This window comes from Rhinolophus sinicus, chromosome 1 (genome assembly GCF_057876585.1).
Source record: "Rhinolophus sinicus isolate RSI-liver-muscle chromosome 1, RSI-T2T, whole genome shotgun sequence".
Lineage (NCBI taxonomy): Eukaryota > Metazoa > Chordata > Mammalia > Chiroptera > Rhinolophidae > Rhinolophus > Rhinolophus sinicus.
In genome coordinates, this window is record NC_142501.1 from 170,042,489 (window position 1) to 170,065,337 (window position 22,849).

A 22,849-nucleotide genomic window follows, 5' to 3' on the forward strand; every position below is an offset into this window, starting at 1 on the left:
TGAGTTTTCATAGCTGGTGTTGTTCAAGGAATTTGTCCACTTCACCAAAATTGTCAAATTTATTGGTATAAAATTGTTCATAGTATTCTCTTATTATCTTTTTCATGTCTGTAAGATCTGTTTTTCTGATATAGGTAATTTGTTCCTTCTCTCTTTGTTTCTTTCTTTCTTTTTGTTTTTTAGTTTCAGGTGTACAAAACAATATAATAGTTAGACATTTCACCACTCAAAAAGTGATAACCCCCTACCCCCAATGTATTGCCCCTCTGGCATCGTACATATCTATTACAATTCTATTAACTCTATTCCCTATGCTGTACTCCATATCCCATGACTGTATATATATTAAATTATAGTTGACATACAGTACTATCCCTCTCTTTGTTTTTTGATTAGACTGGCTAGAGGTTAATCAGTTTTACTAATATTTCAAAAAAAAAAGTTTCTGGCTTCACTGGTTTTTCTTACTCTTTTTTTGGTTTTCTTTTCTGTTTCATTGATTTGTGCTCTTATATTTATTATTTCCTCCTGTTTACTTTGTGCTTAATTTACTATATTTTTCCAGTTTCTTGATGTGAAATTTTAAATCACTGATTAGCCACTTTCTTCTAATAAACATTTCATGCTTAAAATTTCCTTTTAAGCATTAATTGTGTTGCATAAATTTTAACTGTATGTGTTTTTATTTGTATTCAGTTCAAAGTAGTTTCTCATGATTTTTTGTTTGACTCATGAGTTATATAGGACTGTATAGTTTAATGTCCAAATTTATTGGGATTTTAGTGATATTTTTTCAGTTAATGATTTCTAGTTTAATATTCTGGGTCAGAGTACATATTTTGTATGGTTTTAGAGCTCTTAAATTTATTCAGATTTCTTTTATGGCCTAGAATATGGTCTATCTTAGTGAATGCTCTGTGTGCAATTGAAAAGAATGTATTTTGCTGATGATGGGTTGAGTGTTTTATAAATGTCAGTTAGGTTAAATTGGTTGACAATGTTCAGATATTCTATATATTTTATATCTATATCTATATCTATATCTATATCTATATATATATATGCATATATATATATGCATCTTATTGATTTTGTGTTTACTTGTTCTATCAATTACTGAGAGAATAGTGTTGAAATCTTTGATTTTCATTGTTGGTTTCCTTATTTCTTCTTTTGGTCCTATAAATTTTGCTACATGTATTTTGAACTATTTTAGGTGTATACACATTTAAGATTGTTGGGTCATCTTGATGGATCCTTCCTTTTAACATCATAAAATGTCATTCTCTTTCCCTGATAATATTCATTGTTTTGAAATCTGCTTTGCCTGATATGAATATAGCAACTTCAGCTTTCTTTTGATTGATGTTAGCATGGTATATCTTTTTCCATTCATATACTTTTTTTCTTTGTCTTTATAATTAAAGAGGGTTTCATTTTATTTTATTTTATTTTATTTTTTTAAAGACAGCATATAGTTAGGTCTTGCACATTAATCCAGTCTGACTGTCTCTGTCTTCGAGTTTTTATATACACATGTTTTTAAGAGATAATGGACAGGACTACAATTCCAAAGATAAAGAGAATAGATCTCAATGCAGGAATGTTTTGTTCTCTATGATAGAATTTTATCCAAATCTGTAAAAATCAAGTGGGATTAACTGTCTTTAGAATGCTCCCTCCAGAAGCATCTCATTTTGTATTATGATTGTACAATGATATTTTTTATGAGCTAGCATATAGTCTGAAATAGTCAGTAAACAACACGACATCTTAGAAATGGTCTCCTGTTGTTAAATCACATTGAATAAATAGGATTTGAGTTGTTGAAAAGAAATGTAAATAGGAGAGGGAAATGGTAATAAATCCTTTAAAAAATTTCCATATTACAAAAGTAATACATGTATATTGTTCACAATTTAAATAACCATAAACAAAAAGAAACAAAAAATACTCTTTAATTTTACCAACCTGAGTGAAAAACATTATTATCACTTTGAAATATATCCTTCCAGTATTTTTAAACATTAAGGTAATTTTTAAAATGAAGTTACGTCATAATACTTCTTTGTAACCTTTTTTGTTACACTTAATATCATGAATATTTTTCTGTGATGATCATGTTTATACTGATCTATATTAGTCTTTTTAATGACTGCATATTTCAATTTATCTTGCCTAATCCCAGGTTCTGATTTTTTTCTGTTAATAATACAATGTACAGTATTTCTTTAGGATACACTTGTAGGAATGCAGCTGTCAGATCAGAGACCATGCAAAATTTTAAAGCTTATGGAATATTGTCAAAATTCCATACATTTTGTACAGATGGTTAATGTACTAACATTAAATGTCTGCTTTTTACTTTTGTGGGAGGTATAGAATGGATTTGTATCATAACTTCAATTTTCTGGTCCTTCATTTTTTTCCTAAAAAGTTAATAAATTTGTTATCTCTATTTTTCATTTAATCAAAGACAGTTTTTACATTTACCACAGTTTATATGGTAAGTCAGAAATAGAGACTTTTTACACAGTTTCTTTGAAAAGAAATGGAGTGGCAAGTATTTTCTTGTGATTGTACAGTTGAAACACGTCAGCTTCTCAGTGTGTATTTTGTGACTTAGTACTGAGGGCTTTGTATTCTCTTTTGGGTCAGCCCATGGGTTTTGGCTGCCTTCCAAGGAGGCCAAAGCTAAAATATTTCAGCTCTAAGGAGGTAGAATAGTGCTAGTTAAATATAGTATGTGGTGAAAATTGGGAGGGGTAGGTTTTATTGTGGATGAGAGTAAATGTTTGTGAATTAATAGAAGATATGTATTGGTCTCTGCTTTCAGTTCCTGGCACAGAGCTCCTATTCGTAATTTCCTAAGTGATAAGAGCACTAGGAGCATCTCTGGTTCTAATATTTGGTTTTTGACCCCATTCCTGACACAGGGGTCCTAAAATACTTGTAAATTCCTAGGTGATAAGAGTCCTGGGAGCATCTTTTGTTCTAATGAGGTGACTGGGCTGTGTCCTAGATGGAGCTGGTGACGTCACCAGACAAACCAAGCCATGGTTAGACTAGAATATTCAGCCCCACTCCTCATTTTCCAGAGAGGGGGAGGGACTGTAAATGAAGGTAGTAATTGAGCATGTCTACCTGAGGAAGCCTCCTGTAGCAAAGGAGGCACACAAAGGGGGAAACTGGGTTTTCTTAATGTTCTGGTTATGTTAGTGGATCTAGCATGGATTAATTTATTTTCTAAATGGGCCTGTTTTGGTTCTGTCACTTCTGTTTCATGTATCTTTTGAAAATGTTTTAGTGTCTCCATTCCCCCCATAAAGGATGATGATACTTTGAAACATCTATGAACTTCTCCAGTGATTTTGAAATAACCAGTTTGTTTTCTTCTCCTTTCATGCGAATTATAGTACTGTAATTTGTGACTTCTTTGGCAGTCATCTGTGACATCTTAAAACCTGATGTTTGCATTTTGATAGTAAAGACTTAATACCGTGTTTCCCCGAAAATAAGACCTAGCCGGACCATCAGCTCTAATGCATCATTTGGAGCAAAAATTAATATAAGACCCGGTCTTATTTTAATATAGTATATGACTGGGTCTTACATTAATTATTGCTCCAAAAGATGCATTAACGCTGATGGCCCGGCTAGGTCTTATTTTCGGGACAACACGGTATATTCAACAGGTGTTTCCTAGCATTTCTTTAGTGTAGTTTACATTCTAGTTCTGGCTGGTACCCAAGCAGGCACTCTGGTGCTGTCATTATACAGGAAAGGAAAGCTCTGTGACAGATAAAGCCTCTCTGGTAACATGTGAGCTGAACTCTGAGGGACTGTTAGTATTTTGTGCCTGAGGATTAAGATTTCAGTCTTCTCGGAGGCGTCTTGAATGATCACCCGGAGGACTTAGGACTCTGCAAAGTTATAAACACCACTGTATCCCCACTGCGGAGGTCCTGTCTGCTTTAGGATTCCCTCTACCAGCACCGTCAGGTAGTTTTCTAATTTACAATCTTTCTCTAGTAAAAATCCTTTCAAGGTGTCACATTATGCCATTACTGGCAGTTCTGAGTTCCTGAAAATGACTCCCTACAGCTGATTTTTTTCTGGCTAGTGGACTGCTCATGACTCAAAAACACAGTCGCCTGCGACAGGCCTCTGTGTGTTCTCATCCACTTAGTGTATCTGACTTACTGCATCCAAAAGCATACATGGTCAATTTAGATATATGGCTTTAAAAAGAAAATACTGTCAGAAACATATTTCATAGGAAGTGTTTTGGGGTTTTGGATTTGAGCGTGTAAGGCCCACAATTTAAGTCACCTGTGTGAGCTGAGAACTACTACTCTGACTCCTATGATAACTGATCTTTCTCTCTGCTTCTTTAGTTGAAAAAATTCGATGTAATGATTGTTTAAACTTGGGCAGTCATACATAGGATTATGCAAGTAAGTGTTTGATATGCTCAGATAACATAAATGAAGCATCAGCTGCTCCGAGATGCTGCCTGCCTTCAGGAACCCAGCCCTTCACTGTATAGAAAGGTTAAACACACTTTTATTTGGAGCATTCATGGGAGAGCTGTACCTTTGGTGTGTGTGTGTGTGTGTGTGTATTTCCCAAATAGAACAAAGATAATTTGTGGACTTTCTCAGATTTTTTTTTTTTTTTTAACACATAGCAGGAAAAAAATGTTATTTAAAAAACCTGGCTCTGGCTCTCTAGTTCTAGGCAGGATGGAGTATGCACTTCCTTCCTGTCTCTCCTACTGAATGCAACTATAAAACCTAGGCAGAACGCATGGAACAGACATTTGGGGACTCTGAAAAGCAAATAATGGTAGTTGGTTGGGAAAGAAGACCAGAATTCGAAGTGCTATTGAACTGGCGTTGAGGTTACCAGTGTCTCTTGCCATTTATTGAGCCTGAGAGGAAGGTGCAGCTGTGGAAGAACAGTGCGTAAGCTGGAGAGCTAACAAGGAGCTAACAGGAAATTAAGGTATTGGGGGTTCTCAGAGGAGGAGGAGCTTGGAAAGCAACTCCATGCTGTTCTCTATGAACTGTGGGCCCACCCCTCTATGAGCTGTGTCTGTGTGGATCTGATCCTACTTAGTGTATAAATGACTTTGAGAACTGAACTAACAAATAGACCACCATCCAGGTTCCAAACTAGCCACTATGTGTTACATGCAGGACCCACATCCAAGGAGCACTGAAAAGGCTTTGAAAATTAAAACAAAATGTTGATATTCAGTAGAAGATTTCAGTAAGACCCAGAGTCTTATAATATTCAAAATGTACATGGTACAATCCAAAATGACTCAGCATGTGAAAACCCAGGAAAATCTCGACTAGCATGGGAAGAGACAACAGATGCCAATGCTGGAGTGACATAGATGTTGGCATTATCTTGACAAAGACTTTAAAGCGGCAGTTATACAAATGTTCCAACAAGCTGCTTCGAAATCTTGTAAAACAAATGGAAAAATGAAATTCTCTGCAAAGAAATAGATGCTCTAAAGAAGAGCCACTGTAATAACCAAAGTGAAAAACTCAATGGATAGGCTCAGTAGCAGAATGAAGATGACAGAGGAAAGAATCGGTGAAGTTGAAGATAAATTGATAGAAAGTATGCAGTCTAAATAACAGTTAAAAAAGATTGAGAAAAAAATTGCATAGGATTTCAGGGATCAGTGTGACAGGAAGAAAAGGTCTAACATGTATGTCATTGGAATCCTTGCAGAAGTGGACAAAGAACGTGGTGCTGAAAATAATAGTCGATGAAAAATTTCCAAATTTGCCGAAAGACAAAAACCTATAGATTCAAGAAATCCAGTAAACCCAAGAAAGAAAACCTTAAAAAAAAAATCCACACACAGACAGATCATAGTCAAATTTCTGAAAACAAACTTCTAAAGGCAAAATACTTGAAAGCAGCCAGAGAAAAACAACATATTATCTATTGAGGAATGATTATTCAAATGACTGTGGATTTTACCCCAAAACTATGGCGTCCACAGTGGCACAGCATTTTTAAAGTGCTAAAAGAAAAGTCAACCCAGAATTCTGTATCCAGCAAAAAATAGCCTTCATAAATGAAGGTGAAACAAAGGCATTCTCAGATGAGGGAAAAGCGAGAAAGTTCACAGCCAGCAAATTTATTCTAAACAGTAGCTAAAGGAAGTTCTGTGGACAGAAGGAAAATGATACCAGAAGAAATCTATTGGAACATCAGGAATGAAGGAAGAGCAATATAGAAATAGTAGATATCTGGGTAAATATAATACAGTATTCTCTTCTTGAGTTCTTTAAAATATATTTGATGATTGGAAGCAAAAATTACAACATTATGATGGAGTTTTCAATGTACGTGGATGTAATATTTAGGATTATAACTTAAAGGGGAAGGAGGTAAAAGGACCTATATGGTGGTACGTTTCTACATTCAACTTAAAATGGTAAAATATTGATTCTACATAGACTCTGAAAAGATAAATACTGTTTAAATTGTAATCTCTAGAGCAATCACTTCAGTACCTATACAAAGAGTTATAAACACAATAAATTAAACTGAAATACTAGTAAATGTTTAAATAATACACAGGAAGGCAGAAATGGGGCAAAAAGTCAATGAAAAGCAGAGGGAACAAACAGAAAAGAAATAACAAAGCAAGTCAAAAATCTGATACACAAAGGTTAAAACACCCACTTCTGGGTATTTATGCCAGGGAAATGAAAACTTACTCTCACAAAATAACTTCTCTATGAATGATTATTGCATCTCTATTTATAATTGCCAAAAAGTGGAAACAATGCTTTGTGGTACATCCATAATACAATAAAATACTACTCACTAATAAAAAGGAATAAACTGTTGAAGCATGTAACAATGTGGATGAATCTCAGAGGCATTATACTGAGTGAAAGAATCCAGTCTCAAAAAGTTAGATACGACATGATTTCTGTAACAGTATTGAAAATAAAATCTATAGTGAGAGAAAACAAATCAGTGGTTGCTAGGAGTTAGGGATGAGGAAAGAAAGTGACTAAGGGATAGCACAAGGGACTTTTTTAGGGAGATGGAACTGTTCTGTATCTTGATGGTGGCAATGGTTACTTGTGCTTAAATTATAGAATTGTATACGAAAAAAGTAAATTTTACTGTATGATAAATAAAATGTTTTTAAAAAGCTGACTGGTTTGAGTGCCTTGGCTCAAGAACAGGGTTGGATTTCTCTTAGATAACTCGTTTATGTGGGGGGGAAGGTGTCAAAGTGTGAGTTGTTATAGATTTTTGACTCCACCAAGGATAGCCCAGACCCTAAAATGTTTGGATGAAAATAATTAAGAAAGTAGTTGGAATGTAGTTTAGGAACAGGATCTTTTAGATACAGAAGCAAAGAAAATGAGGGCGAGAGAGCCTAGTCATGTTGTGGGAGACCAGGGGACCCCAGGAGGAGAGTTGATAACTAGGAAATTCTCTTTGTTGGGACTGCCAGGCAACTTGGATTATATTCCATTTTGAGTGGTTTGCTGAGATAGTTTATTTTTATCACCCCAAAACTGTACCACTCAGACTGGGTTGATAGTACTTTGGAGAAAAACTGCCAGGGAAGAGCAGATTGTAGCAGCAGGAGGCAAGATGTGGACTAGAGTGGGAATTCTATGGGCAATAGAATTCAGGGTTGGGTGAATGTGAGGATTTAGAATCCACAGAATGTCAGGGCAAAGCACTGAATTTCCCACAGTATGGCTCTGTCTTTTGTTTTCTATTAAGGTATAATTTTAGAGTAGACAATTGGGGGAAACTCAGGAGACATCTAAATGCTGAATGTTTAATCCCTTTTGTCATACCAACTGCTGACATTTAATTTATTATAGTTTATTATTAGTTAAAAATTTAGTACCAGATATTGATCACTAAATTTGTATATCCTGTATACTTTCCACCCGACTGCTCATGTTGTTAGCTACAAACTGTTGGATGTATTTCTCATCTGAACAGAATAAGGGGGAAGAGTCAATTTTCCATTATCCATAACTATGCACTTCCTAGTTACTTCTGCCCATTTAAAATCTGCCCAGTTCATTTCCACGAAGGAAGATGATACAGCCTAGTGGGTGTAATGGGCTTTGAAGTCAGAAAGACCTGGATCCAGTCCTAGCTCCACCACTCATTAGTTGTGAACCTTGGCCAAATTACATACTTTTTCTGAGCTGGAGCTTATTATAGAGCCCTTGCTTCATTCACAGGGTTGTTGTAAGTATGCAGGATTAAGTAAGTATCAGCATTATCCATCTACCCTCTAGGCTGGTATCATCCTTCTGTTACCACCCTTTGATGTTTAATGCCCAGTTTACTGTTAACTTGAAAATACATTAAAAAATGATGATGGGCTCAAAAACCAAGTAGAAATACTCCTAATAATGTAAGTCCAATTGAACTGCTGATTTGCTCTAAGCAGCATTCCACATTTGCCACTCTTCTGCCCTGTTACCTTGGCTCAGACTTGATAACATTGCTAAAGACTTCTTTCTTTTTTTTTTGCTAAAAACTTCTAAAGACTTTAAAATATTGCTTTGAGAGGATCAGAGAGAAAATATACTTTTATCCTCAAAAATTGCCAAATATTTCTTCATTGTGTCTAATTATTTAAACGTGTGGGTTGAGGTTCTGTTATGATCTGCAAAATAATAGCGTACAGTCCTGACAGAATGACTCAGAAGGGACTGCATGTGAAATTGTGCACCACAGCCTGAATGTGCCCAACTGGGGCAGGGGTGTGACCAGTGAGAGGCGTGAAGGAGGCGTTCACGGGCACATTGGCCCCACCTAGGGAGTAGGTTCTAGCAGAGGCATTATAATTTCACTGTAACAGATCCCCACTCTGAACCAGATGAGTTCTGTTTTCTGGCTAGGAGGAATAAAATAAGTTGAACTTGGTATAACCAGTGGTTTAATTCTCCACAAATCTTTCATTACTGAACAATTCCTCTGCCTTTGGGGCTGCAAATTTTGTTGCAATAGTGGTTGGAGGTCTGTTTTGGTGGCTGATACGTGATGGCACAGGGATTGGTTTGCCTAGGGCTGGACAGACTGGGAGTAAATAGTACTTGGAATCTAGACAGGTCCTTTTAAGGCTGCTCAGCTGTGGTAAACAAGATCAAGAAAGATGCGACTGACAGATTTTGAGGCAAGGAAATACGTGGCAGACCCAATAGAGAATGTCCAGTCAGACAGTGGAGAGACTTATTAGTATCAGGTTAGGCTGTGTGGTAACATTCGGGAGGAAAGGCTACTGGTTGGCATAGGAAGTCAGGTACTGGGGGGCAGTCCTTAATCATGGTGGCGGTATCAGGCCAGGTAGCCAGGCCTGGGAGAACATAAAAGCTGCACAAGGCCTGGAACGGTACACGGTGGAAATTTGGTCAGAGGAGTAGAGTCTGAATCACCTGAACCACTTCGGTAGCAGTTTCTTACATTCCTCTGAAGTTAAAGACAGAACAGTTCTTAGTGTGTGGTGCAAGGCTGAGATGAGAGGTAGGTTCTAATACCACAGAGCGGTGAAAGAAAATAGGCAGTGGGAACCTATCTTTCAGGACATTTTTCTGACAGCATATTTTCAGCTGCTTAATTTAAAAAAAGGTTTTTGGGGGTGGCCAGTTGCTCAGTTGGTTAGCGTATGGTGCTAATAACACCAAGGTTGCTGGTTCGAGCCCCACATGGGCCACTGTGAGCTGCGCCCTCCTTAAAAAAAAAAGTTTTTGTTCTTAAGTAATATGTTTACACAAACTAGGTCTAGGTCAAACAGCAGCTCCCTGCCTCACCTGTCTTCACCCTTGAGTCTCAATTGAAGAGGCTGTTACTTTGAATTCCTTTAGCTCTTTCTTTTGGTATTATATTAACCTTGACATTTCTAAATAACAGGCTTATAATACTGTGTTGTTTTTTTTAATTTCAATATTGGATATGACCGAGAGACTTCGCACGGTTATATCTATATTGGGGAAGATTAGCATTCTCTTACATTCTCTACCTATCTTTTCCTCTTTCTCAGCCCTAGACCCTCATCCTTTCTCAGATACTTGAGTTTTTAAATCAATTGACAATTAACATTTTAACTATATAAATTATATTTATTTGGTTATTATGACTTCATGTACCATGATTGTTTTTATTACCTGTTAAACAGTTAGTGCTTCCTGGAGTTAATTATTTCATCCCTGTCTCCCCCCTTTGGCATAGTAACCTCTATATTGTCTGACAGATTGTAAAATTTACAATAATATAAAACTCATCAGATTTTATTTCATTTTTCACCTTGGAGACAGCCCTCCAACTTTGCTTCATTGACCTGCTACATAACTGTCTTGAAAATATTTTTCACCTCTCCTATGTAAAATTCCCATTTCCTGAATTTTCTTTTGTTTCGGAGCCATGATCTTTTGGTAACTTCTGAGAAAGGCAGTGTGGGAGGTAAAATATATTGAGAGCGTTACATGCCTGAAAATTATTCTTTTTTCTCCTCCCCTCACATTTGACTCATAGTTGGCTAAGTAAAGAATTCTCAGTTGGAAGTCATTTTCCTTGAGAATTGTGAAGGCATTGCTCCATTGTCTTCTAGTTTTCAGTATCGTTTCTGAGAAATCTGATGCCATTCTGATCTCTGTATACAAACTTTTTCCGGAACATTTAGAATCCTTTTCAGTGTTCTGAAATTTCAAGATGAAGTGCTCTGAAATAGGTCTTTTATCAGTCATTATTCTGAGCCCTTCATAGGCCCTTTCAATGTGAAACTCATGTCCTTCAGTTATCAGAAATCTTGTTTTTCTTCTTTGAAATTTTTTGTTTTGTGTTTTTTCTATTCTCTTTGTGGAGTTTGTATTTTGTTGTTATTGTTGGACTGCTTAGAATAATCCCCTCATTTCTTTTTACCCATTTTGTTCTTTGCCTTTTTGTTCTATTAGAAAATTTCTTCAATTCCAATTTCCCATCTTGCTTTTGAAGGTTTTTCCTTTAAATTTATGCTGCCATATTTTCATTTTCCAGAATAATTGTGTTTGTTTTCTGAATGTTTGAATGTTCCTTATCTTCTGTTTCTCTAATAGCTTTACTTTTTTTCTCTGCTCCTTTCATGATCTTTTTTTCCGGAGTTCATTTTTTTGTTTGTCTTTCATGTTAAATATTTCCTCACATGATGATCCTTGGCCATGCTTTTACACTCAAGAGTGAGGCACTAAAGTACGAGTGAAGCTGGACATTTAATTGGGGGACCCACAAATGTTAGTGTCTATGGCTTTTTGGGGTCAATTTTCTCAGAGAAATTCTCTTATCTTCTGGCTGGATAGATACGAGTCTGTGTTCTGAAACTGAAGGGAGAAAGTGTTCTGGGAGGGGGTCTCATTGTTCCCAGGCAGAATTTCACTCAATCCCACTGCTTTTAGTAGTATGCCTCATTTTCACTTACATTTGGGCTTCTCTGGTTCAACATGTCCAAATAGTAAACCTTCATGCTTCTCTGGATGGAAGCACCAGGCACACGAGGGACCATCTGAGGTATGTGTGCTGCTATAAACATGTGTGTCGCCCAGTATAGCTTGGATCTAAATGGACAGCTTTTAGAAACATAACATTTATAATCTCTACAAATATACAGATTGAGTGATTCTGTTTGAAAAACAAAACCACCTAGAAAGATAATTCTGTATAAGATAATTCTGTGTAATTCTTATTTCTGGGTTGTACATTTTCCTCCTTTGGTTTGGTCTCTTTCAGAGCAAATTGGAGCTTTGGCAGATCAGCACATCGTCCATGTGGCATGTGGCGAGTCCCATAGTCTGGCCCTCAGTGACCGGGGCCAGCTGTTTTCTTGGGGTGCAGGGAGTGATGGTCAGCTAGGACTCATGACTACCGAGGATTCCGTGGCAGTGCCCAGGTAAGAATGTCACAGAAAGGAAGCTGAGTTTGCAAATGTAAATGGTTTTAAATATTATTTTCTGCTGTTGCTTTGTTAGACTCCTTGTTTCTGTTTCTGCTTTTTTCATTTAATTGCTATTCCTTTGTGCCACTGCTGTGCTTTATACTGTTGTAGTACTTGTCATGAAAATTGTAATTACTTATAGAAGTGTATGTCTCCATTTAAAAAATGTGAGTAGTTTGGGAACTGTACTTCATTCTAGTATCCTAATTGCTAGCAGAGTGCTTGGAACTCGATAAATGTTTGAATTAAAAAAAACCAAACAAACATCTTTTCACATGCTGTACTTAATAACCTTTAACTTAAAATTGCAGGCTTATATCAATTACTCAATTAAGCACTAGAATTACAAGGCTAACCTGTTACTCTACTAATAGGCCAAATTACCTTCAGCATTAGGAACAGCTAAAATACCAAATACACATAAGTTGTTCAGCATAAAAATACTAATACAGTGGTTTTGGGTCTCTTAGACATTTACTTAGTTCTAAATCTTAGATGATTTAACTATCTAACAGATGCTTCACTAACAAGAAAACACTAAAAATATTGAAGTTATACTTTCAAGTGGACTTTCTGGGTGTGGCATCTCAGTTTGTTGAGGGTTCTTAATGATCGAAGAAGCCACCGGTTTATGTCCTCCAATTAATTCCTGTTCCTTTATACTACAAATGTACAACATTCCCCTATTGTAGTAGTTGTCATATTCTTTGTAATTATTTGTTTAATGATTATTCTGAGTACAAAACTGGGAGCTGTTGATGGCAGGAGACCTGAGCTGTTCACTTCAGCATCACCATTACCAAAAATGCCCAGCACACATGTTGCTCAGTACAAGTCAGTTTAATAAATGGCCTCTCCTCCCCTGCCCAATTATTGCCCCCTTTAAAGGACAATGTATTCTTCTTCCTCTTCCTTTTTGCCCTTCTTAGATTTTTGTCTCTTTAATCAAAAGCTGTTTTAAGGAAAAGAGGGACATGGAGGTAAGAGTGATTTGATTCACTTCCTGATTTAGAACAGGTAATGTCTTGGATTCATTTCTTCCAAATATTATTTTAATTTTGGGAGAAGAAGGAGAGTGGCAATAAGAAGAAAGGGATGCTCTACTTTAATGAAATTGTGGAAAAGATTTATAACATGGATGACAAAAGTATTTCATTTGTTGATGCCAAAGACTCAAAAGCTTTTTAGTGACATTTCATTTCTACAAATCATGTAATCTGTGTTATAGGAACAATTTAAAATTTTCATTAGTCCTGTATAAATTTTGGATAACTTCTGAGACTTTGGTTTGTGTATAATTTTATATTATAACTTCATTGAAATACATTTATTAATTTATATCTTAGTATTGTGGAAAGTAACATAACTTTGAAGTGGAACAATCTCAGATTCTATTACTGGCTGTGTTACTTATTAGGTGAGTGACCTTGGGCATATTGACTTATGTAAGCCTTGGTTTCTGGACAGATGTATTGAGTGCCTTTACGAAGTTATTCGGAGGATAGATGAGATGACTAGATAAAACACAGTGTATGCTTGCATTATATATATCCTCTCCACCTCAGGGGTATGATTTTCCTGTTATTTATTTTTGTCCCTTTGACCTGCTTCCTTTCTGTTACTGTGATTGTGAAGGTTGTAACAAGGGTAATGGTGACCCATAAAGGGAGAATTATGAGGAATTTGAGGGAAAATGGCCCAAGAAAAAGGGCTATTGCTGCATAAACTTTCTGAAACATTGATCCCCTAGGCAGTAATGCATTTTTCAGTTTTAAAAAATAGTGGGGTTCTACCAGCTGTTGATACATGCAACAACTTGAATAAATGTCCAGGGAATTATTCTGAGTGGAAAAATGCCAATCCCAAAAGGTTATCTAGTGTATGATTCCATTTATGTAACATTCTTGAAATTTTAGAGATGGAGGATAGATTAGTGGTTGCCAGCACCTCGGAATGGGGGAGGGAAGGAGTGGTTATAAAAGTACAGCACGAGGACTCCTTGTGGTGTTAGAGCTGTTCCGTAGCTGGACTGTGGTGGTGGATCCATGAACCTACACAGGAGATAAGATTAATACACACTCAGAAATGAGCACAAATAAACCTGGGGAAATAGGAATGAGATTGGTAGATTGCATTAATGTCAGTATTCTGGTTACGATGCTAGAATTTTGCACAAGGTCACCACTGGGGGAAACCAGACAAGTGTATAAGGGATCTCTCTGTGTTATCTCTTACAACTGCGCATGCATCTGTCATCTCAGTGAAAACTAGTTGGGTGCTCTTTGGTACGAAATGCATATGTGATCTCTATTTTAACTTTTTTATGTCTGAGAAAACATTAACCCTAGCAACATCTACCACTCTAAATAGTCCCGGCCCCTCCCGCCTCCCCCTTCCCCATCTCCTAAAATACCCCTCTCCTGAGGGCATGTCTGTCTGACTCCTTTGTTGCCAGGGCATACAGTTAATGAAAAGGAATATGGCAACTTGTGGATTATTAAAATAGAGAGCGAGAGATATTCCCATGCTGCCCAACTCTGCTGGGCAGTGCCAAGCACTTTACATGGATATTTTTTCATTTAATTCTCACCACACCCCTGTGAAATAGGTACTGTTCTTATTTTGTCTTTCACATGAGCAAGCAGAGGAGTGGCATTTGAAAAGTAATCCTATGATCGTCTTTACCATCCTACTAGGAAATCAGGGTTTGGGAGGCATTGCCCTTATTTTTTTTAATTGTGGTAAAATACATTTAACATAAAATTTACCATCTTAACCATTTTTAAGTGTTATAGTTCAGTAGTATTAAGTGTGCTCACGTTGTATAACCAATCTCCAGAACTTTTTATCTTGAAAAAAATTAAAATCCATACCCATTAAACATCTCCACATTTCTCCTCCTTGCAACCCCTTGCAATCACATTTTACTTTGTTTCTATGAATTTGATTCCATTAGGTACCTCATATAAGTGGAACCATGCAGTGTCTTTTTGTGACTGGATTATTTCACTTAGCATAATGCCCTCAAGTTTCACCCATGTTGTAGCATGTGTCAGAATTTCCTTTTTTTTTTTTTTTAGGCTGATTAATATCCCATTGTATGCATATATGCTATGTTTTGTTTATCCATTCATCTGTTGATGGACACTAGGGTTGCTTCTACCTTTCGACCATTTGTCAATAATGCTGCTATGAATGAGTGTACGAGTATCTCTTTGGGACCCTGCTTTCAATTCTTTTGAGCTGGATTGTGGCATTGCCCTCATTTGAAAGCAATTTAGACACCAGCCATATTCTTAGGGACCTCTCTTCAGTAGCTTCCTCCATTTGTCCCTAAATTGGAGACAACAGGTGGAATTTGCAATGGGTATGGTGATGGGTTTAACCACAGAAGGGTGTGTTTGTTTGTTTTTCAACGGTGCCTAAGAGGCAGGAGGTTAGTGAAAGACCTAATAGAATGATATCATGTGAGATTGTATATTTGATTTTTAAAAGACTTTTAGGAAAGATGATGTTATTTATTACAACTGTTTTATTTAGTTTGGAATATTTCTGATCATTGTTTGTGAATGCCCTTCTTAAGAATAAAGCCTTTTCTGTTTTAGGTTAATACAAAAGCTGAACCAGCAGACGATATTACAAGTTTCCTGTGGCAACTGGCATTGCTTGGCTCTTGCAGCTGGTAATGTAACATTGAAATATATGCTAATGTTATGTTAATGTTGCAACCAATTCTCTTTGCATTTTTGACGAATGTTATCTAACTGGAAACCTTTAACTGGCGAGGGTCTGTGCATTCCTGTTGGACAGTGGCAGCTCTCAGCCTGAGTGTAGCTCACCGTTTTCTCAGGGCGGGGAGCTGCAGTCCAGCTCTCTGGCAGGGGAAGATGAGCCGCAGGCAGGACTGTCCCTATACGTGCCCTTGAGCATACAGAAGATTGGTGTTCCTTGGCTGCAGCTCACCATCAAGCTCCATTCCACTATCAGGCTCCCAAATACACGAAAAAGAAGGAGTTAGAGAAACCTAAGCCCGCAAATAATACTGTCTTCTATGTGAGAATCAGTTTGAGGGCAGTCTGCACTAACATGGCCTGCTCGATGCTCTGTGGTGTAGTCCCGTTTCATAGCTGGACCGCATGAAGTCCTGGGTCTCAGGGTCTCGGGGTGCTCAGAACTAGTTCAGCTCGCTTAGTGGCTCTAAGCCTGGTAATTGGCCTATTCAAAACTGAATTGACTTAAACATTTCATTTCTTTTCATATATGTTTATAGCCTTTGAAGAGTAGTAAGACTCAGCTGTTGTTATGACAAGTGGTAGTTTTTGGTTATGACAATCTGACAGGAAGTGTCTCTGTTCTCTTGCTCTCAGGTGGGTTTGGTGTATGTGTGCGGGCAACTAACAAGTGACCCCACTGGGCAGCTCTGTTCTAAGGAGATTATTTTAGTGATGGAACTTATATCATTTCTGGTAATACCTGTTGTCCTGTTCTTATTTCAGATGGACAGTTCTTCACCTGGGGAAAGAACAGCCATGGGCAGCTGGGCCTGGGGAAGGAGTTCCCCTCCCAAGCCAGCCCACAGAGGGTGAGGTCCCTGGAGGGGATCCCTCTGGCTCAGGTGGCTGCAGGAGGGGCCCACAGCTTTGCCCTGTCTCTCTCAGGAGCTGTCTTTGGCTGGGGGATGAATAATGCAGGGCAGCTAGGGCTCAGTGATGAAGAAGGTATGTAAACCCTTCGTATGCACTCCTTTGGTTCAAAAGCACATTTACTTGTTTAACACATGCTTCTTGAGGATCTACTATGTGCGAGGCACTACGTGTTAGGTACTAAGGGTGCAGCAATGAACAAACCAGGTAACACTTGGCTTAGTAGAGATGGCGTGTATGGGGTGGAAGCAAGCAACAAAGCAGTAACTATACATAGCATGTCAAAGGGTTCGAGAGAAATGCTTCCGGTTTTACGTAAGGTGGTCAGGGAGGGCATGTCAGATAAGAGGATGTTTGAGCAGTGCCCTGTAGGAAGTCAGGTAAGAAACGAGACAGTTAGCTATCTAGGCAAAGAATGTTCCAGTCAAAGGGAACAAACAGAACATTCTATGCAGGAAGATCGTGGTGCGCTCAGTATCGGAAAGAGCGGGAAGGAAGCAGAGCTGGAGGTTAGAGAGGCAGTGCGGGCCCAGTTGTGTAAGGCAGGGTAAGGATTTTGGCTGCTCCTCTGAGTGATGGGAATACATGAGGGTTTTGAGGACATGAGTGATTTAACTTGACGCTGGCTATCGCGGGTCCCAGGGAAAGCTGGAAGACCAGTTTAGAGGTGGTGGGAGTAAAGTCGGATTTTGTATGTGTTTTAAAGATGGGTCAATTGGTTTTGCTCATTGTTTGATGTGTGGTTTGAACCAGAGAGAGGAAATGCTGGAAGGATAAAGTTATCATTTATGAAGAGAGGAAAATGTGTGTATGTATGTGTGTGTGTGTGTGTGTGTCGGGGTTGATGAGAAGAGTGTGAGAAAACCATGAATTAGGTTTTAGATAAATTGAAAATGAGATGTCTGTTGGACATCCAAGTGGCGGTGTGGGTAGGAAGTTGAATGTATGAGTCAGGAATCCAGGGAGACCCAAAATTCATGCTAAGATAGCTGTGTGTATTTCATCTCAAGGGCAAACGGTAGTGACATTCTCATATTTATCTTATTCTAGATCGAGAGTCTCCTTGTCATGTGAAACTCTTACGAACACAAAAAGTTGTCTATATTAGTTGTGGAGAAGAACACACAGCAGTCCTCACAAAAGTAAGGAACTGGAGTATTTGGGTTTGTTCTGTGATGCTTTGGAGCTGGCTATGATACGAATGATTATCGTTGCTTAATTTCTTTTGATAGTGTTTTTTAGCATAGTGATGGTATTTAAAAATAGTTTAGTATAAATGACCTTAAAACAGTGTATGTAGTAACATTGTGCTCCTTTAAAACAAGCCGTTTAAATACGTTAAAAAACAACAATGTAATTAGTGTTTTAAAACTATCAACCTATTTCTTTTGCTTCTAAAACAGTCACATCTAGAGAGAATGAAAAATGCATTTTCGTGTTGAACAAATACTATTATAGACTCACTTTAGTAAAATGCCTTAGCATTTGTTAAGTACAGCTATGTAAAATATATCTTACTTACCAAGGAGTTTGTGGAACATTTAATTTCTTGTATATGAAATAATCATGCAAAGTTATCTCATTTCACCTATCTCTGTTTCTCTTTTTTTGCTTTACTTCCTAACACATCGTTATACTTTTACACTATTTTCAGAATTTACAGATGGCACCATTCCCTTGAGCGGTGCTGTCTTTGTTCCATAAAGATATAGTCTTAAGTTCTTTTTTGAAATTATTTTTCCAGTTAATGAATGTTCCAAAGAAGTGATCTTGGCTAAGTATTAAGTGAGCGCAGTGTTTTTATAGGAACCCTTGTGATATGACTTTTGTATACAGAAGGTTTTAGAGGCATGTACTCAAAACACTGTGGTACAGTGTAGTCATGTCGCATTTGTTCCTTGTCAGAGTGGAGGTGTATTTACCTTTGGCGCTGGCTCCTGCGGGCAACTTGGACATGACTCCATGAATGATGAGGTTAATCCAAGAAGAGTTCTAGAGCTGATGGGCAGTGAAGTAACTCAGATTGCTTGTGGCAGGTGAGTGCTCCTACTCTCTCTTAATACTAGAAATGGAGCTTATCTTTGTAATGATAAGAGTGTGATTAGACCTAACCATCAATCTTTTAAGAAATCTTACCTGCATACATACCCTATGGTGAGAGTTTGGAGAGAGTCAGGTCTGAGCAGGGTGTGGCAAGGAAGGGTTTTAGATAAGCAGAGCAACAGGGGGACATTAGGTTTCTTTTGGGATAAAGAGGAGCAGGATGTGGGCAAGACATGAAGAAAGGAAAGTGAGAGAGCCTCAGAGAAGTTCCTGGAAATTTTGCCTGGTCCACCCTTCTTCTTCCCTCTCACCCCGAAGGCCAAACGCAGCAGTCCATCCAGCTCTTTCCAAGTCTTGCCATCCTCCCCGTGACCTAGGATAGTATTATGGAGAGCCAGCAATTGCAAAGAGAGTCACATATAAACATGGGGGAAGCTATCTAGGGGCACACCTAGGAATTGCTGTGCTCACGTGTGAACATTAAAAGTCAGAGTCTGAGTGTGTATCTATATTCAGTAACTATTTTTAATGTATTTTTCCCCAGACAACACACACTAGCCTTCGTGCCTTCTTCTGGACTCATCTATGCATTTGGTTGCGGAGCAAGAGGTCAATTAGGAACAGGACACACTTGTAATGTGAAGTGCCCATCTCCCGTAAAAGGTTACTGGGCCGCCCACAGTGGCCAGCTTTCTGCCAGAGCTGGTAAGAGCGATTTTCATTGGAATTTAATGATACTGTAAATGATAAAAATAATTGGTTAGAGAACATGTTTCTGTTTTTCACCTTGAAGTCTTTTAGAGGGAATGAATATGACGTATTTTCTTTCAACATCAGTCAATTATTTGAGTACTAACTTTGCATGAGGCTCTATAGTTGAGATCCTAGAGAATAAATTAAGCAGAAAATGTTATTTTGGCCCCAAGGACCCTGGTGATGTTGTATATATTTTAATTATTATTGCTGCTAATAATGAAAATTGATGTTTCCCGAATGCTTAACCAAGTTCCATTACTATGCTAAATACTCAAAATAACTTTCAGAACTAGTGGTTGTTATCCTCATGCTGGAGCTGAGGAAATTGAGTAAGAAGTTAAGTAACTTGCCCAGGATCACATAGATTCTGGGGCGGGATTTAAACCCAGGTCTGCCTCATTCTAAAGCCTGTGCTCTGAATTCTTGTACTGTGCTACTTCCCTTTGCTGTTTGCTCTTTTGGTCATAACATGACATAATTTCTTTTTATGCCATTGTTTTTTTCTCTTAAAAAATAGTTAAGTAGCACAGTTCCATTTTATTGGAAATCAGAATAAATAAAATTATTTATTTATATCAGTATGAATGACCTGAAATAATAAATCCAGATGCAGAAATGGAGCTGGAAAGTCATTAAAAAGAAGCATAATTTATTAATTAATTTTTATTTTGAGACACTTGTGGCTTGATCAGGATTTCTTTTTTAACAATCACAATCATAAGTTCCTTACTGGATTATAAGAAACTTGAAGATAGGGACTGAGTCTTTTCCTCTCTGTAAACCTAGCATAGAGCACAGGGCCTGGCACACACTTCTCACTCAGTAAATATTTATGGAAATAATATACGAGCATCTAAAAATGTCGTGAAACTTAAAATGTAAAATAAACAAGATGTTTGTTTTGATGATGTTTGTTCCCAAAAGTGAGAGAGTGGCTTGGTGCCCTCTTCTGTCATCTGTAAACTTTTTATCCAAGCAATGTACTCATTCTAGGAATGCACGTGTTTAAGAAATATACCGATTTTAAATACTCAGGTGTTTTATAGGTTAATTTGAAACCACAAATTTTTGAAGTTTCATTACCACCTAACTTATGTGATCATAAATTTCTGCTCAGATGTTTGCCAAAATGATTTTATAAGGAGGTCAGTTTCAGTTTATCATGTAGGTGCTGTGGTTTGAGGAACGTTCATGGCAATGGGGGAGTACAGAGGAAGGCGTCAGGAGTATTCTAGTTAGAAGAAGTTTGAGCTGTGTCCTGAAGGGTGATTGGTCGTTAGCCAGGTGGAGGGCTGTGAGGGAGTGGGCAGTGGTGAGGGCCAGAGCTGCACAATTCCAGGAGCATTGTTGACGTTATGCTTTAGGAGGCACCATCCATGGAGACACAGTGTGCACCGGGAGTGGTAGAAGGAAAAGGCACTGAGGCAGGAAATAGTGTATGTTAGCAATAAAAGCAATGTGGTGGGATTGGAGCGTCCCCATGGACACAGTGTGATGGGAGACAAAGCAGGGAGGAGGAAATTGAGGTCCTTACATGGCAAGCTTCCTCTTGAGGGGGCTAGGGATCACCACACGCAGATGGTGAATTATTTGTTAGGCATATGTTACCATTTATATAATAGTAGTGACCGCTTTAAATTTCAGGTCAGTGGCATGGCAGAGTTAGAATGAAAAATAGAAACGAGGTCAGGATTAGCTGGCGTTTGAGGAGGGGGTGGAGGTAGGGTTAGAGTGGAGGATACCATTGGATATATTCATTTTTAATTGAAGTAGAAACAGTCCTGGGAAGAGAGCCAGGAGAGAAGCTTTCTTATTTCTTTGACGTAATTAAAATGGATAGGAAACCACTCTGAAACATATTTTGGAATATTAGAGAAGGTGATCAAGGAAAAACTTTAATTATTGAAAAATATACTGTTGCAAATTTTTTTGACAGATCGCTTTAAATATCATATTGTTAAGCAGATCTTCTCTGGAGGAGACCAAACTTTTGTACTTTGCTCCAAATATGAGGTAACATTTTCTTTTGACTATTATTTTGGGGGTGGAATGGTGGTGAACCAATATGGAAAAATAAGTAAATAATTACATGAGAGCGATGTTACTGTTTGTTTCTACCAATTTTATCTTTTTAAAATAAGCAAACTAAACCTTGAAGTAGTTTTGCTCCCTTAAAGTGCCAGTATTTTTTCTGGTATTTTAATCATAGAGTTCTAATTTATAATTTAAAATTATTTATTTATATCTATAGCTGTTCCAAAAGACATTTAAGGAGACCTAGAGAGTTCATACTTACTTTGGCATTTGACTTTCCATTTCTTTCCTGCCCCATGAAGTAGCAACAAATGCTAAGTGTTTGAGAACTTAGTGGATTTCTTTGATACGATTGACTATATACTAAATATAAAAGGTACTGCAATATTCAGATATCCTTTCTTATTTATAATCTACTCATAGCACCACAGTAAAATTTTCCTTATATTGTTTCCTGCATCACTGTAGTGGGTAATTCAGGAAGAATGACGTTCCAGTATCTTTCGCGGTTGAAAGGTAGAAGAGAATGTGGTCCAGGCATCTGCAATAGTGCTTTAATTCATGGCCCTCTTCCTGCACAAGGGAAATCAGGCTGAAATCAGCACCACAGATTTGTTTTGTGCCCTCCATCCTCTCCCCTGCTCCTGTGCTTTTCTCCTCACCCACCCTGCTTTTATTCAACAAGCATTTAGGAAGGACCATCTATACATGGTGCATTGATCCTTATCCAGTCGTGGAGGAGCGGGGAAGGGGTGTTGGTGACGGTAAAGGATTCAGAATTGATTGGGAAGAAAATGAAAAACTGTGGAGACAAGGGGTCCTTTCAGTCCTGGAAACCCTTCCCCATTCATCTCCTACTTTGCCATCTTTAAATATGCACCGTTCTTACCTTCTAGTCAGTAAAGCTCTGTGCTTTTGGTAGAAAAGGTTGTGGTGCAGCTTGAGCCTGCGGGTTGGATATAAAACTGACAAACAATTAGGTAGCTCCCAGGTCCACAGTCTGGAGAAGTTTCTGTTTAGTGCCACCATCTGTCGTGGTTTGGAACTCTGGCTTTACACCTATTTTAGGCTCCAGCTTCAGGGCCTCACAGAGAAATCTGGAGGAAAGCTGAGATGATTTTGTGTTTCTTTAAGATGCCAATAAAGCGAAGTAGGAAAAGCACTGAATCTCTTCATGTTAATAATTTTTTGTCCACAAATAGTAGAGTTTGAAGTATTAATTATCCTAGGGCATTGATTTGAATATTATCCAACTTTAATTTTCTGGGCAATTCAACATAAAATTTAGTTTTCTTCCTTTTATAAATATGGTATCTAATATGTAGCTGGATTTTAAACTTACTATAAGGAACTGGCGAAGAAAACATTGATGAGAAGGAAGTGA

General features: G+C 37.8%; 1 protein-coding gene across 2 annotated transcripts in view; it reads left to right on the forward strand.

Annotated features, from left to right (window-relative positions):
• Nucleotides 1–22,849, forward strand: part of HERC3 (HECT and RLD domain containing E3 ubiquitin protein ligase 3) — a 99,901-nt gene that overhangs the window by 26,134 nt on the left and 50,918 nt on the right. For both annotated transcript variants that reach the window (XM_019741102.3, XM_074323616.2), the window contains exons 4-10: nt 11,785–11,944; nt 15,595–15,671; nt 16,486–16,707; nt 17,683–17,774; nt 18,538–18,668; nt 19,220–19,380; nt 21,368–21,444. In XM_019741102.3, coding sequence (XP_019596661.2) covers nt 11,785–11,944; nt 15,595–15,671; nt 16,486–16,707; nt 17,683–17,774; nt 18,538–18,668; nt 19,220–19,380; nt 21,368–21,444 — 920 coding nt within the window. The remainder of the gene's footprint in view (nt 1–11,784; nt 11,945–15,594; nt 15,672–16,485; nt 16,708–17,682; nt 17,775–18,537; nt 18,669–19,219; nt 19,381–21,367; nt 21,445–22,849) is intronic.